Below are 15,667 nucleotides of genomic sequence, written 5' to 3' on the forward strand. Positions count from 1 at the left end.
TCCAACCTTTCATGCACAATATCGTTACCTTCAGTTTTTACTAAATACAGCAATGTTTCCTGCATGTTTCAGTGTAGGTCAGAACTTGTTTCCCAGGTCATCCTGAAGACAATAAAATCCACACTAATAATTTCAAGTAGTATTTGTGTCTTATCGATATCTTTCCACGTACCCATTTTGCTCAGAAGGAACATTCCCATCCTACAAGAGAGTAGCACGTTTTATTCCTTGGCACATCTGTTCCTTATTCTTAAAGTACACGCTTCATCTGAGCTCAAAGTGTTAGCAACTACATCTGTGAAACACTCAGGGACATTAAGTATCTGTGTACGTCTCCACTCAGCCCTTCAGCAGGAAAAGTAGGGAAAGAATATATAAGGGAAAAACAGCAGAGAACTTAAGTGGCAGAGTTAAGTCTGATCATTTCAAATGTGAGTCTCACATAAAACAAGAACCGAGGCTTTCCCACCTGTGATATTAAAGGAAGGCAAGATGAATTTTAAGGCATTTTATTATACAAAAGATGAACTCTTCCAAAACTGGAAAAGATTTTCTATAATATTAAGAGTTTCATTCCGCAACCTGTGCTTCCACGTGGTTTTTCAACAAGAGAAGATAAAAAGGCTCAGTAGTCCCACTTTCTTCTTACCAGAAGTGCCAAACAAACTGGAGCTGTATCAAAATCTGATATTTATTCTTTATATTCCAAGAACTGCTGAAGTCTTTTCTTATGTTCTGTAGAAACTTGCACTGCACTAAAAACAAACACAGAACATAAGTTTTTACATTAAATGCAGTACACCACAAAATAAAGCCTCACGCCAAAACTAAGCACACACTGAAATAAACATCTACGCTCAAGCTGGAATTTAGAAAACCCAGCTGTACAAAAGCTGGAGTTCCAAGAAAAACACACAGAAAAGTAGGTATTAATCCTTAAAAATGGCAATTCCTCAACAGCTTCCACTACTAAAAGACACTTATCCCTAGAAAGCTCATCTGTTTCTTTACCCGTTTAATCATGGCATCACAGAACACTGTGAGCTGGAAGGGACTCACAAGGATCTCCGAGTCCAACTCCTGACTGCACAGATAACAACCTAAAAACCAACACCCTATGCCTGAAAGCACTGTTCAAATACCTGTTTAATTCTGGCAGCTTGGTGCTGTGACCCCCTGCCTCTGGGAGCCAGCTCCAGCACACAGCCACCATTACAGTTAAGGCTTTTCCTAACATCCCATCTGAATGATCCCTGATAGAGCTTCATGACCAATTGTTAGACTTGCAAAGTTGACTTGAATAGGAAAGAATCTCTAAATGATTTCTCCTGTATATATAACATTTCCAAACCAAATGACGTTTCATCCCCACACAGAGATGGGCAGACGGTGAAGAAAGTTTCAGCTCTACGCATTCAGACACCAAGTACAGAAGTCAGTCTGCTGTGACAGCAGCTGAGCATCAGTCGTCAGACAAGCAAGAAGCATTTAGTAAGGCTGCCCAAGAATCAATTCCCACTAAACAGGCAGCTACCTTTAGTCAGTTTACTTTTCAGCAACTAAGATTTAATCATTCAATGAAACTCATGGACCACTTCTAATGAATTCATTAAAAAATTCACTAAGGACCCAGAATTCTTGGAGTAAGTTTCTAGCAGGGACCATATACATACACAAAAACATTGTAAGGTTCAACAAACGAATCAAAGATGCCATGTCAGAATAGAGTCCTAAAGGGATTCTTACACAAATGGCCATTTTCACAGTTCCTGCAGTAACATTTAAATTAAAACTAAGCACTTGAGAGATCATGAAGAAAAGTCCTTACTTTAAGTGTTCTCCGAAGACGGTGGTTATCCGGTACAGCGCTGTTTTCAAGGATGCTCTCAGTGCAAAGCGTAGTGTTTTGTACGATGTGTCCACCAGGCTCCCTGAGCTCCTGGGAGGTTTGCTAGAAACGTGAGGCAGTTTGAAATGTCTGTCTACAACCTAATGGAGAAAAAAGAAATAGATGAGCTCACTCTGTCTGTTCAGTTACTTTATAATAGAACCAGCAAAACATTTATTAAATACAGCAAAGTAAAAAGAAGCTCCAAAGCACCACCAAGACACAAAAATGCACTGGAAATCAAACTCGACCTTACATTTCCAGGCCATCAATACGAGCACAGAATCAAGAATTATGAGACAAGATTCTCTGGCATTGTCTCAAATGCTAAGTACAAAACCCATTCTGATTTGCGTTACATCTTGCTTCCTTCAGAAACACAGGAGGTGCTCCCTGCTCCTTCCCCCAGTACCTCTTCTTGGAATAAACGACTCACACTGAGAAGCTTTAATAACTTCAAACTCCTTTCCAAGAATCTCCATTAAGGAAGTGTAAAATGAGTGTATCAAAAAGACACGCACAGCTTTGGAAACAAATCGCTTTTTTTTTTCTTTAAATACACACATTTGCAAACATCAACAATTGGAGAGTTTGAGTAATGCCTCAGCATTGCTTTGAGATCTTATCTCTCTCAGCTTGCAAAGCCTCCAAGTGCTGCAGATCGTATGAAGAATTCTGCCAATTGAAGATAAAGGCCTAAGCAAGCTTAAGATGTAGGATATTTGATGCATCCCCAAAACAAGATGCTTAGCTAACAGCAAGTACCACATGCTCAGTTAAATATTTCACTAAAAAAAATAATTCAGCACTTCCTGCTTCTACATATTAAAGATCTATCAAGGCTTTTATCCAGCTGTTCCATCACGAACATAGTAGCAACTCATTGTTTCATTTAGACTAGCTGAAGATGAGAAGCCATTTACAGCAGTGACAACTTTAATGTTATGACTGGTCAGCACTGTCAAAACACAAAGTTAACAAAACTACTCCTCTCATCAAGCTGTTCGGTGGTAAGGAAAAGTTCATGGTTTTCACCTCCTGAAGGGTCAGCAAAGTATTCAGGATAGCTGGCAGCGTAGTTTGAACAACTCCAAACTGGTCTTCAGTAAAGGAAGCTGCTACCAAATGAGACAGACCTTTTGGGGAAAAAGAAGTTCGCTGTAATTACAGAATTCTCAACTTGTGACACATTCACAAAGAGCACATTTTTCCTCAAGATTCTACTAATGTGGTGGAATTCTTAGGACTTTCTGCAGCCAGATGACCATTACCTCAGCTTTGGCTTGCTGCAGGGCTACATCAGTCACTTGTCTGACTGCTGCACAATAGCTTGAGGTTAATGATAGGGGAAGAGAGATTACATAAAATATTTACAAGGGGACTGGCTCCCTTTCCGCTCCTCTGATCAGAACTGTACCTGACATCAACCAACAGACAAGTGCTATTGCACAATCCTAGTCATGCAGAAACATTCCCAGATTATTTAAATTGTTGTACAGCTTATACAAGAACTTTACTACTCTGAAGAGAAAACTGGATTTTAAACCCTTCTCAGCTGATCACATTAAAAAGCACTGCGGCCTAGTTCACCGACCCCTGTTAAAACACAAACGATACTTCCTGCTCTTCTGCAAAACCATATTTATGACCCCCATCTCCTGACTATACTTCTTGGTTCGTCACCTTTGGTCTGACACAACCTGTCTCATCAGTCCTTAAAACACCTAACCTAGAAAGACTGATTTTTGCACAGCGAAATCCAATAGAAGACTCTAAAAACACTGGTATTTGCTCTTGACGTTGAGAGAAGCAATCAAGAAAATCCTGTTGTGCAGCCACACGCTCATGGCTTTTTTTAAATCTCTCTGGACCACTTCTTCTACATTATTTGTTAACTTACTACTCGAATGCCTGCCTGCCTCCACACCCCCAGCTAATAAAGACAGACACTTCAGGAAGAAAATCTGCTGTAAAAAGAACTTCCTACTGAAAGAAAACACAAAGGTGATAAATGGGTTAATGAAGGAGAAAAGCAACAGAAATCAAATCCAGGAATCACCGCCTCTATGGAACAAACTAAAAGATTCTACATGGGATTTCAAAACCGAGAAGTGAATGAGATCTTCCTTTATTCACGTTATAGAAAAGCAGTTGTATTTTTTATCAAAATAGATTCAAAGTATTCACGGAGACCCAAAAATCTGGAGCCAGATAATTCTAACTGCTGTAGTCCCATGAACCATAGGAGAAGAAAAGCCAGGAACAGAAACTGCTTACCTTCCAATGCCCAAATGTGCATCTGGGCATCAGAGAAAACAGCTTGGATGGAGGCTTCTGGATGCTGAGAAGAAATCAAAGCATTCTAAGCACACGACCTAAAAGTATCACCAAAACTGCAGGTTTCAATTAAATAATACACATTTCACAGGTTCACGCGGCTCTCTCCTCAGAAAAGATCTGCAAGGCTCACAACTTCTTAGGGAATACCCAGAAAAAAATCTGACCTTTCAATAAAGCAAAGCTCTTTTGGGGTGGGAGCTGCCCACACAGCTCTAGCTAGAAGTGAAAGTTCCAAATGAGAAAGTATATTAGCTAACCAGTTTTCAAGGGCTCAATAAGCAATGTAATCCCTCCACTCTTATTTCATGACCTTGTTTGACTCAGTCTCCATTCAAGCTAACCAGAAAACACTGCTGTATGTGAATAATTCACACACGCACAGAAGAGATCTGCATACAAAAGCGTGATATTTACTTGCAGAAAACAGCGAAACCCATAAAAACAAAGATCTACAGTAGAGGGGATTTATTCTGTAAAGCTTAGTTAAGTTATTGTGCAATTTTGTTAAGGGAAGCACTCAACTGTTGCTTTTCTTTTGTGCAAAAACTAAGCTAAACTTACACAGTATAAGTGTTCACCTGAAAAGCAGCAGTAAAATCAGTACCAATATTTCAGGAGACATTCCCAAAATGTCAGCTACCTTTTTTCCCCACAAAGGAAAACAATAAAGCAGTCACTTGGTACAGTAGCCTGACAATGTCACTCACTGAATTCTAGCTTTAACTAGAGGCTATACCATCTAGCAGTTCGTATACTGAGATAACTGCATTTTTACATTCTCAGTTGTGCTTTATTATGATACTTTAAGCAAAATGCAGCTGAAGAACAGCTTAGCTTAAACAAATATTGTTATTTATTTCTTTAATACAGGCATAGGACAGTCCTGCTTCAGATAACACAATAACAACAGCACTGTACTTACGATGAGATTAAAAAAAAGAACTTCAGAATGACAGACTGCAGGGGTTGGAAGGAAGGGACCTCAAGAGATTGAGTCCAACTCCCCGCTAAAGCAGGTACCGAACAACAGGTCACACAGACAGGTGTCTAGCCAGGTGCTGAGTATCTCCACAGAAGGACAGTCTACAGCCTCTCTGATCAGCCTATTCCAGTGCTGTGTCCATAAGGAAGTTATTCCACATGTTTGTGTGGAATAACTTGACTTCCTACATTCAAATTGTAGACCATTTCTCTATGTCATATTGCTGTGCACCACTAAGAACCTGGTCTCATCCACTTGCTTCAACCTCCCTTCAGGTATTTATGAACATTTATGTTTTCCCCTGGCTGAAGAGACTCAGGTTCCTCAGCCTTTCCTCATAAGCAGATGCTCCAGGCCCTTTGCCATCTCTGTTGCCTTCCACTGGGCTCTAAGAGATCCCTGTCTTTTTTGAGCTGGGGAGCCCAGAATTGGATACAGTATTTTAACATGTAAAAGACACACATTGCAACAGCAGATCTCAGATGTTCATGCATTTCTAGACCACGATAATAACTCACAAAGCATATAATCATGACTACCTTGCTGAAGAAATACATTATCAGCACTCGTCTTGATAAGAAGTTTTTTATCTGAAAAGAAACAGAAGATGAAAAACAAAGTATTTATCAGCAGGCAAGCAAAGTCAAGCCTCCTCACCTCTACCATCTTTTCACAATAAAAAGGAATTGAGTGTGAGGCAGAATATGTTTCATTAAGTCATGTAAACTAATTGAAGAAGGAAGTTTTCATTTTTAAAAAACAAAGAGTTCTTTCAGTAGAGACAACACTTAAGCTGTATTGGCTGCAATCTATCTGGGCTGCAACTTTTACTTTACCTGTTCTTGCTTGTTCTGGAGCCACGTGTAAAGAAAACTTGGCTGTACTGCCTCACTGCCAACTCTTGCAACAGAGAGCACTGGGAAGGATTCACGATGGGAACCATTCATTTGCAGACCTACAAGAGAAACAGAGTCTCTTCAGAAAACAGGTTTCTGTCACTTTTCTTCTTATGCATGTAGATCTCTATTGGCATCTATGACGACGAAGATAAGAACAAGTGTAGTGGAAAAGTCTTTACCTGAACCTGATGTCCACAGCTTTGGTCCCCTTCGCATGAGGAGAGGACTCTGGACTGATCCATGCCAAGGAGAGCTTAAATCCAGGATTCCTGCCTTGCAGTTTAAGGCAGGTGAACTGAAAGGTGAACCAATATCAGACCCAGGAGATGCCTTTAAAGACATTAAGGATGATTTACCCAGTGAAGACATGGCAGCTCTGGGAATAACATTAGACCTCTGTAACTGGAAAGGGGTATCTTCTGCCACTGCAGCTCCTAACAACAGAAACACACGGCACGTAAACAAACATGCTGTCAAGACATGAGTTTGTTATTGGATTGCTACTTCAACAACTTCTGTGTTGTCAAGAGTTTTCACTAACAGACATTGCTTCCACCTTGACCTTGCAAAGAAGAACATATCAACCTGAGCATGGAGTGTTTTAAAAGTTCTTTCCACTCGTTCTCAAACTGATGATGGATTTCCTGGACCTCTCCCTCTGCTAACTAGCATTACAATGCTTTGGATGTATCACCACAAAGCATGCTTTCGGTATTTCTAGTATTAGTCTTAGAAAACAAGGCTACTCAAGGACAGTTCCTAAATAAGAATGGCAGCTCTTTTTGATTGGTGTGTAAGAAACACACATCAGCCACAAATTCCAAAGGAACAGCAACACTAGAAGAAATTCACCTCTGACATACCAACCATCCCCTGCTGCTCCCAGGACAGGAGCATGCTCATGTCCCAGGCACCAACTACTAAGGGATTCGGTTACCTGGCAGCCCTTGTACTAACATAGCTCTGCCACCAGGAATGATACCCAAAGTCCACTATGTGAAACACCTGAAATGCGTGCCAGCTGCATGCAGCTTGATACTCAAACTGGCTCTTCTTTTTCTACCATGATGCTCAGTGAACCACATAAACATGTTCCAAGCCCTCATAACAAAAACTAATTTTGTCATCTTAAGGTAACCAAGAGAACAGCTATCCAAGTTACAAAGCACCTCCCGGCAGGTCTTACAGGTTCAGTCATATTCTAAAACTCTAATAATGAGACTTTCTTAATTCATCCAAGTGTGGAAGAACATACTGCATTGAATATAACATCACACAAAGTAAATAAAGTAAGCACACTCTTTCAAAGCTCTCCATTTGTTCTGGAAACTGAAATGAAACAGGGGTGGGATTTCCTTTTTTAACGTTTCCATTTATTTGCTGAAACCCCCCAGTTCATTTTTCCATACAACTTAATTCAGATTACGTAGATACATTAGTCCATTGGTATTCTCATGCTTTACAAAGCATTATGAGCATTTCCTCACATACCTGGAGTCTGCGGAGACACTTTCATCTCTCCCACTTGCTGCTTTGCTCTCCCATTTGCTGCTGCAGCTTCCTGCTGTGCAATCAACCTCTGGGTCAGATCAGTCAGAAGACTCAAACACTCCCTTGATATCGCAGTCCAGTTGTGTGGGTGCCCACCTAGCAGTGTTCACATAAAAAGGAAATGCAGTAGGTATGTTTGATCTCCGCAGTATCCTCATATCTATTCTAGCAGCACACATTTGCTCTCAGCAAAAGCTTCAAAGATCACAGCACCATTCCATTTGCTAAAAGCCACAGTGCATTTTTACTGTAGCAGTTTATTTATACTGAAAGGAAGATGAAAACACGGACAGATTCCATCCTACTGGCAATTAATAACTCTACGAGACTTCAGTGAAACCCATTAAGCAAGGGGGAAAACGAGCAGTTTGGTCCACCAGATTTGAAATTAACTGAACAACTACAATGAACAAAGTAATAGCAATGGGAATGGGAAACCCTAATAAGGAGCAACAAAGTTTTTGAACGTTCCTAGGCAGCCCCAACTGCCCTTCTCTGCCACATCTTCATATATAGCAAGAGGCTTGTATACTAAATGAAATCTTGGCCTTTGTTTGCTTTCACAGTTCCAGTGGTGACCCACTACTTATGCTCAGTTTAATTTCACATCTGAACATTGGGCTTACGCACGTGTTGGATTATTCAGTTTGGGTTATTTGATAGGTGATGTCACAAGGACCTTGCTTTCAATACTTTAAGGCCTGTTTTCCTCATGGCTGTCATTTAAATCAAACAACAGGGGCTGGTATTCATTGAGTAGATGAAACAATGTGAATACAGAGAACTAAGCATCCTTTTGGAAAAGGCATCACAGGGACACTTTTACTTATGAGACCTCATAGCTCACACAGCACAGAGTTAAGGAAAAAAAAGACTCATCAACACATTTGAGAAACATTAAAAAGAAAATGAAATAGCTCTTACCTGGCTGGCTGAGGCTAAAGACTTCCTGACGTCGAACAGGAGAATACTGGGAAAGTAACATCAAGTCTTGTAAGGCTAAAAACTGCAAGGAAAGGAGAGAGCTTTCACAAGTGCAAATTCCAAGGAGGTTCTTTAAAAACCTGCTGTTATCCATATAAATGCAGTCCTGATGAAGACCAAGTTTACACAGACTACAACAAGTCGTGAAAAAAAAAAAGAGGCAAAAAACTGCATGTATTCACAGGACCAGTTTGGATAGAGCATCTGAGCAGAGCTTTGGGAAACTTCAGCTCCAAAGGAAGAACTTATCAGTAGAGAAAAATCTAAGAGTTTTTGTATTTAATTATTCAATCTTAATAGCTAACAACTCAGAAAGAGCTCAAGTAGAGAACAAACTGTTTTTGCAAGCCAGAGTTCACCTGCAGTGTGCCAACAGCACAAAGCCTAGTACTGCTTCTTCAAGTGATTAAGTAATGAACGTGGCAGAGCAATGATAACCAGATTTCCCTCACTATGCAAGACCCAATTATAAATTAGACACTTCAGTCTAATTCATAATCTCAGCAGTTACTAATTGCGCTGTGACTGATTATCCCTCACAGATCCTTTGATAATGTAACAGAGCCTATGTTAAGTTGCAATTCATTTGAATCCCATTTTATCTCTAGCCTGATCAGAGATCTGTATAATCACTAAATACAGATCTTCCATGTGCTGGCGAACAACATTACCTAGATTTACACAACACTTTTTATATAAGATCTTCAATTCTTGATTATTACAAACAGTAAGTTCTACTAATGTCTAACACAGGTAAACACCAAAATTACTGCTTACCATGATGGAAAAAAAAAGAAAGCATTAGTAACCTTTTATTTTAGCATCATTACAAACTAACGTGAGACATGCATCTCACCCTCACCTTTAAATGAGTCCACCTCCAGCCTAAAAGCAGTATAGCACGTTGAGCACCAGCAGATGTCACTACTAAACAAGTTTTCACCATGAAGTATGACTGCCTGACTCCATTGTGAGGCAGCTTTATAAAGAACTAGCAGCAGTTTCCCTAGCTGCCACGCAGCAGATCATGGTTTGAGAATCAGCGTCTAACTGGGAAGACTGCAGAAATCCACTTACCTTTATAATGAGCGGAGGGTTGCTGTTTAAGATTTTAGGCAGGCATTGGTCTGTTTCCTCAACAAAAGTTGGCTGAACAGGGAAGTGATGCATCTGAAAATAAACATCAGTGTCATACAGTGCAAAACAGGGGAAAAAAAGCTTAAGAAACACCATACCTGAGTGGGTGCTCATTGGGAATGACGGACTACCAAAGCACACACCCAACTGCTTCAACCTACTGCAAACTACCTTGTTAGAAATTTCTAACAGCAACAGCAACAACAAAAGGAACAACCCAGCATACAACAAAGGCCACTCCTCACATTTAAAACCAAGGTCTTCAAAAATCCAGCTACCTTTATCTTGAAATGCTTTCCACGTACCCATACAGCTGGGCAAATCACATGCAGTTAGATTTCTATCGTAATGATAACCGTGGAAAAAAAGATCTATTGACACCACACCCAATAATAAGACATTTCAACAGCGCTGTCTGTCTTTTACAGCACAACCAACCCAATGGAAAACAGAAGGGTTCTTTTGTTAAATAATATTTGAGAATTCTTCTCCTAAACCGTTTTTTTGATAAACTAAGAAAGTCTTAAAATACAAAGAACGGCTCCTATTGCTGTCACGTATTGCATGTTTTTAACACTACTAAACATGAATCAGTTTGGGCACAGACTCTGTCAGTTTATTTGCTCTGTGTCACTGAATTCTTATTAAATATCATCAACTCTTCTCACTTCCCCAGCTGCATAACTGAAATCTGTAATATCAGTTGCTGTCAAAGGGTTAACAAAATAACTGTGTGGAACCAATGTAAGCTTAGAGATTCTTTGCTGCCTTTTCCTTGTCACCCCCCCAGCACTCCCCACTCCCACCACCCCCACAGCCACAGTCTCAGATTTATTCTAATGTGATTCATTATATATTCAAATGGTCTTTTTTTAGCCATATTAATTTCTAACAGTGATTGAATTAAATTGCAAAAATGTATTAATTCCCAAGGCTGCTTGAAGTCTATTTTAATACTGCAGCCTGAACTCTATTAACACGTCTCTTTTTTGGAGTACTTGGTTGCCTTGTTGAAACCTAAGATTTCCAGAGCTTGGCTTGCAGAACACTGACCGCCTTTTGTTATCTTTTCTGCTGATAAATTGGACTGAGATCTTGTTTCTGGATATTACCTTCTCATTTAACCTACAGGTGCGTGTCACAAGTTCTTGCTTTGGAAAAGAAAGCATCATCAGTGAGACACTTCAGCACAGTCACAGCATACCAACCTCTGTAGCGTAGATCCTGAAGAACAACCACGCAATGTACCAGGTAACCAGAAGAAACACACCAGATAACCAGGCATGGTAGAATAAGGAGAGATCCAATAAGCCAGACAGAGTGTCAAGAGGATGCAATTTACTGCAAATAAATCAACCAAAGTATTTTTACTACGGAGGACATCTTTAGTAAGCTGCTTATTGTTGATTTTGTTGGTGGTTTTCAAGCAGTTCCACAAAGATGTTATGAGATCACATCACTTTAATTTTCTAGCAGAGGTGATTAGATGAAACTAAAATTAATGAAATTAAGGAAAAAGCTACATGAGATAAATAACTGCAATCATAACTTCAGTCAATTAGGGTATAAAAAGCTCCCATTTCCCTATCTGAAGAAGAATCACAGTGATGTACAAAAGTGAAAACGCACTAAAAACACAAATGAGATCTGGAGACAATGCCCTTTCAGATAGTTCAGTTTTACAGAGATGAAGCCTATCAAAAAGGGTTTCTTACTGCCTCGCTACAAAATGGGGCTGATGGCCCTCAGGGGGTTTATTTCAGAAGCCCCCAATGCTCCCCTTGTTCTGAGGGAGGAGAGGAACAGAGCCTTACTATACACAAAGGGCCAGTTGCTAAGCTGGACTACCTGAGCAAAGGCAGCTGTTGATGATATTCTCCTCCAAGTTTTCAGCACAATGAACTACCCACCTGTCTATATGAAGATCCATTGTGGTACTTATCCACATCTTTGGGATATAACCTAGGGGACAAAAAAATAAGCACAGCACTGAAGGAAGTAAAACACAGGCAAACATGTACACAATAGGCCAACAAGAAGAATGCATATAAACAAAGGCAAAGAATGGCCTTGTATGTGTGCAAGGAATATTTCTATTTCTTCTCTATCAAAAGAGTCAATAGTAATTTGATATTCATTTTCACCACAGCTCAAACAGCATCAGAGTACTTATAAAAATAGAGAAGAAACTGGTCTTGAAGCGGTTGCCCCAATAGAAAATGCTCTAGTATACTTTAAAATCATTTAAGAGTCTAACTATAACCCTAACATAAAAGAAACCTCACTGCATTTTATCCACGCCAACCCAGTTGATTCCATCAGTAGAATTTATCATTATCATTTTAAGGAACAAACTTTGATTCTCCTGGAAGGAAGGCAAACTGCCTTTTTCTCCCTAGTCTTCTCCAAATAACTTAAGCTGCACTTGGGAGTAAAGCCAAAGTGCTTGTTTTTGCTTAGAAATAGTAAGGCACAGTGGCACTACGTACATAGAAGTTGTACCCACTGCTAGTATTTCAGGTTCAGCTCTGACACTATTCCCAATACCAGACAATGGAAGGAGCATGCCAGGCATAGCAACATTTACCCATGAGATAAAAAAAAGTGAGATAAATGTGTGTGTGTGTATACATATATATGTGTGTGTGTATAAGTTACAAATGAAAACAGAATTCCTCAATTATATTTGGCTTCCAGACTTGGAGTATTTTTACACAGATCAGAACAGACACACAAACAGTGGCCAAAAGGTTTCAAAATGCACCCACTGCAATGCTAGCTGGTTAGAGCTTGATAGCTCCTCCTACTTGCAAGTTACTTCACAGCTGCCTGCAGTGGAATTTCCTTTCAAGAAAAGGACACCAGAAACAACCCACTGGAGGAGGATCAATGTTTTGGCACAGTGTCCAAAAACACAGGCTTTGGGTTAGAAATCTATTGTTCCCAGTCATCTTTTAGAAAACTGTTATGTTCTTACTCATGTAATGTTACCAATCAGGTGAGAAATTCCTATGTAAGGTGTTAACCTCTTTGGAAAAAGACATTGCTCACACGCTAACCAAAATTCTGTAAGGCTTTAAGAATTAATACCAGCACACAAACTGCGCCCCTTCTCGTTATTCTAGAGAGACATTACTTGTCTTTAATTAAATAAGCCCAAGTGCCTTGAGCAAGCAATTTGGGAGGCTGAAAAAGCAGCATAAATTGCCTGGCTAAAATAAAGGAACTCAAAATACAGGAACACAAACTTCACAAATCCTTACCAAAGAAGTAATACGCAACGCAGAAGTTTCTAACCAAGTACAGCGATTCCACACAGCTGTGTTTAACAAGGACAGGCAAAGATCTTCTGAAACGTAAGTATTTGTATTGCTAGAAACAAAAACAACAGTTTCATATTCTGTTTTCTGGACAAACTGGTGAAACAGTGAAAATAATGAAAAGCCCGCTTCAAAACCTGCGCTCTACACAAATTAGAACCATTGAGGTGAACAGGAGACATAGTTCTGGGTTGCATTTCATAAGTCAGCCCTCGCTCTCTCTCTGCTGGGCTTATGCAGAACTGCTGGAGCGCCCTCCAAAAGGATCAGTTCACAGTAACAAGCAGATCCAATTAGCTGTGGATGCTGAGTTTAAGCATAACTCAATACATGCTCTTGAAAAAAATCTGATACTCCATCACAACTGATATATTTCTGTTTGTTTGAAAGCAATCATCTAAAAGCCCTCGGGACTTTCTGCTTTTGGGTAACCTCTGCTGCTAGTCCCTGATGTTAACAATCAGTTCACATATAGTGCTGCTTTCCTGCAGATCACCTTCTGCAATGGTCCACCTGAACCAGCTTTGAATGTGCAACAGAGGGCCTTCAGCACTCCGCATCTGTCTGCTTCAAAGAGGCTGAGCAAGAAGAAGCTGAACATTCCCAGCACCAAAACATATACTCACTCAGCTTTAATCTACTGGTAAAAGCCAACTGACAGCTGGTACTGCTAACATTCAAAGATACAAACAATCAAGGCTATTTTCTAGTAATTGCTTTGCTCATCTTTCTGCTAAGATCTATAAAACCACTTACCTGTATGATTGGAAACGGCAAATAATTCATGTTGTTAATAAGGTATAAGAGACTGTAACAGTATCCCATGAAAGCACCAGAAAGTAGAAAAAAGAGGTGGTATTCATTTAGGCACATCTGAGGGACAGCATCCTCGAGGCTAAAAGAGAGAACTTAATATTAATTCAGGGATTTTATTTATTTATTTTAAATCCAGCATTTGGAATTCAATGAGAAAGTTCATTTCTACACTCTTGGGCAGTACCTGTGATGGCAACTCAGCATGTCCAACTCCCATTATTTATTCCTGTACTTTATACACGAGGATACTTTTGACATTTAGGAAGTAAGGCACACCCACCAGAGACTTGGTCCAAATGACAACCAATCTGGAAACTTCCCATCAACAATCCCAACAAATTCAGCCATCCTGCTTTTCCAGCCCCGTTATTTCCCCGTACATTAGAATATTTCTCAGTTAGGGCATTTCCTGGCCTTTATTCAAAAACATCAGTGTACATTTGCTCATTTTCTGACAGCACTCAAACTCAGTCTCTTGCTTCGAAACAGGCCGTCAGGACACACTTTTACAACAGAAGCTCTTTCCATAACTCACCCTTAACACATAGAAATAATTACCTTTCTGAAGTCGTGCAGGGCACAGCAAGAAATTGGAACCTCCCTTTTGTCATAACTGCAGCGCACCAAGCAACCAACATGCCCATGACAGCATGAGCAACTGAATGGATAACTTGCTGAGGGTGAATTATTTTTCCTATCAGCGCTAATCGAGAGCACGGGATCGATGGCACAACTGCAAAGAAAAGCCAGAAGTGAGTTTTCATTTGCTAGCGATGAAACTCCTCATTACAACAAAAAGCCGCTGGCATTGAAGAACTTTCAGCTGGAATCAGTCACCAGATACAGGATGCAACAGAGGGACACAGCCATGAAGCATCACACACCCGCACTGCCTCTCCTGCTGCCACCTGAGTCCCCTTCTGACTCAAACCCATGATCTTCACACCCTCCCTTGGTCACTGCAGCAGTAATTAAATATAAGGATTAAATATAAAGCGCTATTTGTACTCAAAAACACCTTTTATGTGCCGTCTACATTAATTAAAAGCAAATCTGCAAGAGGTGAATACAAACCTCTCACAGGCCCAACCGGTATCACAGGCAGCTCAGCAACACACACAACCCACCTGCATAAAACTCCACGTTGAAGACGCTGATTGCCAGAATGACCACAGCCATCAGAAGGACACAGAAGATGACGTGTGGAGTGGACAAGTCAGAGAAAGAATCTAAAGGAGAGAAAGCAGCAACCAGCCCTCACAAGGCTGCAGGAACAAACGGGCTCGGCCGGGAACAGCCGCCGCTGATGGAGCCCGATGGAGCAGGCGGGGGGCGCAGGGCGGGCAGGGCACGTACCGGACAGCCAGCGCAGCGGGCGCAGGGGCTGAACGCCGCTGAGGAGAACGAAGGCCGCGGTGCAGACGGGCAGCAGCAGCACGGACCAGGAGACGGCGGCCGCCAGCCTCCAGCCCAGCACCTGAGGGAGAGACGGCGTGAGGAGGAGGAGGGAGCGGGGAAGGAAGGGGGGGGGGGGTTGTGGCGGAGAGGCCGCGGCAGCGCCGCGCTCACCTGGCGGAGCAGGGCCCGCTGCCGGACCGCCGCCGCCTCCATGCCGGCACGGCGCCGTTCAAAGTCTCCGCCGCACAACGGCCGCCTCCTGCGCGCTACTTCCGGCGCAGCACGGCGGGAAGCCCGGGGCAGCCAATAGGAGACGCGATGGAAGCCCAGAACGGCCAATAGGAGGCCCGCT

The 15,667-nt window shown here is 41.2% G+C and overlaps 1 protein-coding gene across 1 annotated transcript; it reads right to left on the reverse strand.

Annotated features, from left to right (window-relative positions):
- Positions 1–494: 494 nt before the first annotated feature.
- NDC1 (NDC1 transmembrane nucleoporin) lies at positions 495–15,543 on the reverse strand. The gene is made up of 18 exons (XM_072342596.1): positions 15,487–15,543; positions 15,274–15,394; positions 15,045–15,146; positions 14,476–14,650; positions 13,858–13,996; positions 13,045–13,153; positions 11,692–11,743; positions 10,990–11,122; positions 9,722–9,814; positions 8,585–8,666; positions 7,601–7,756; positions 6,289–6,543; positions 6,047–6,165; positions 5,750–5,800; positions 4,166–4,229; positions 2,924–3,024; positions 1,829–1,989; positions 495–755 (listed from the first exon to the last, which is right to left on the reverse strand). The coding sequence occupies exons 1-18, from the start codon at positions 15,526–15,528 to the stop codon at positions 692–694; spliced, it is 2,019 nt and encodes a 672-aa protein (XP_072198697.1). The 5' UTR covers positions 15,529–15,543; the 3' UTR covers positions 495–691.
- Between the last annotated feature and the right edge of the window lie 124 nt (positions 15,544–15,667).

The sequence above is a fragment of the Excalfactoria chinensis genome, chromosome 8 (assembly GCF_039878825.1).
Source record: "Excalfactoria chinensis isolate bCotChi1 chromosome 8, bCotChi1.hap2, whole genome shotgun sequence".
Taxonomy (NCBI): domain Eukaryota; kingdom Metazoa; phylum Chordata; class Aves; order Galliformes; family Phasianidae; genus Excalfactoria; species Excalfactoria chinensis.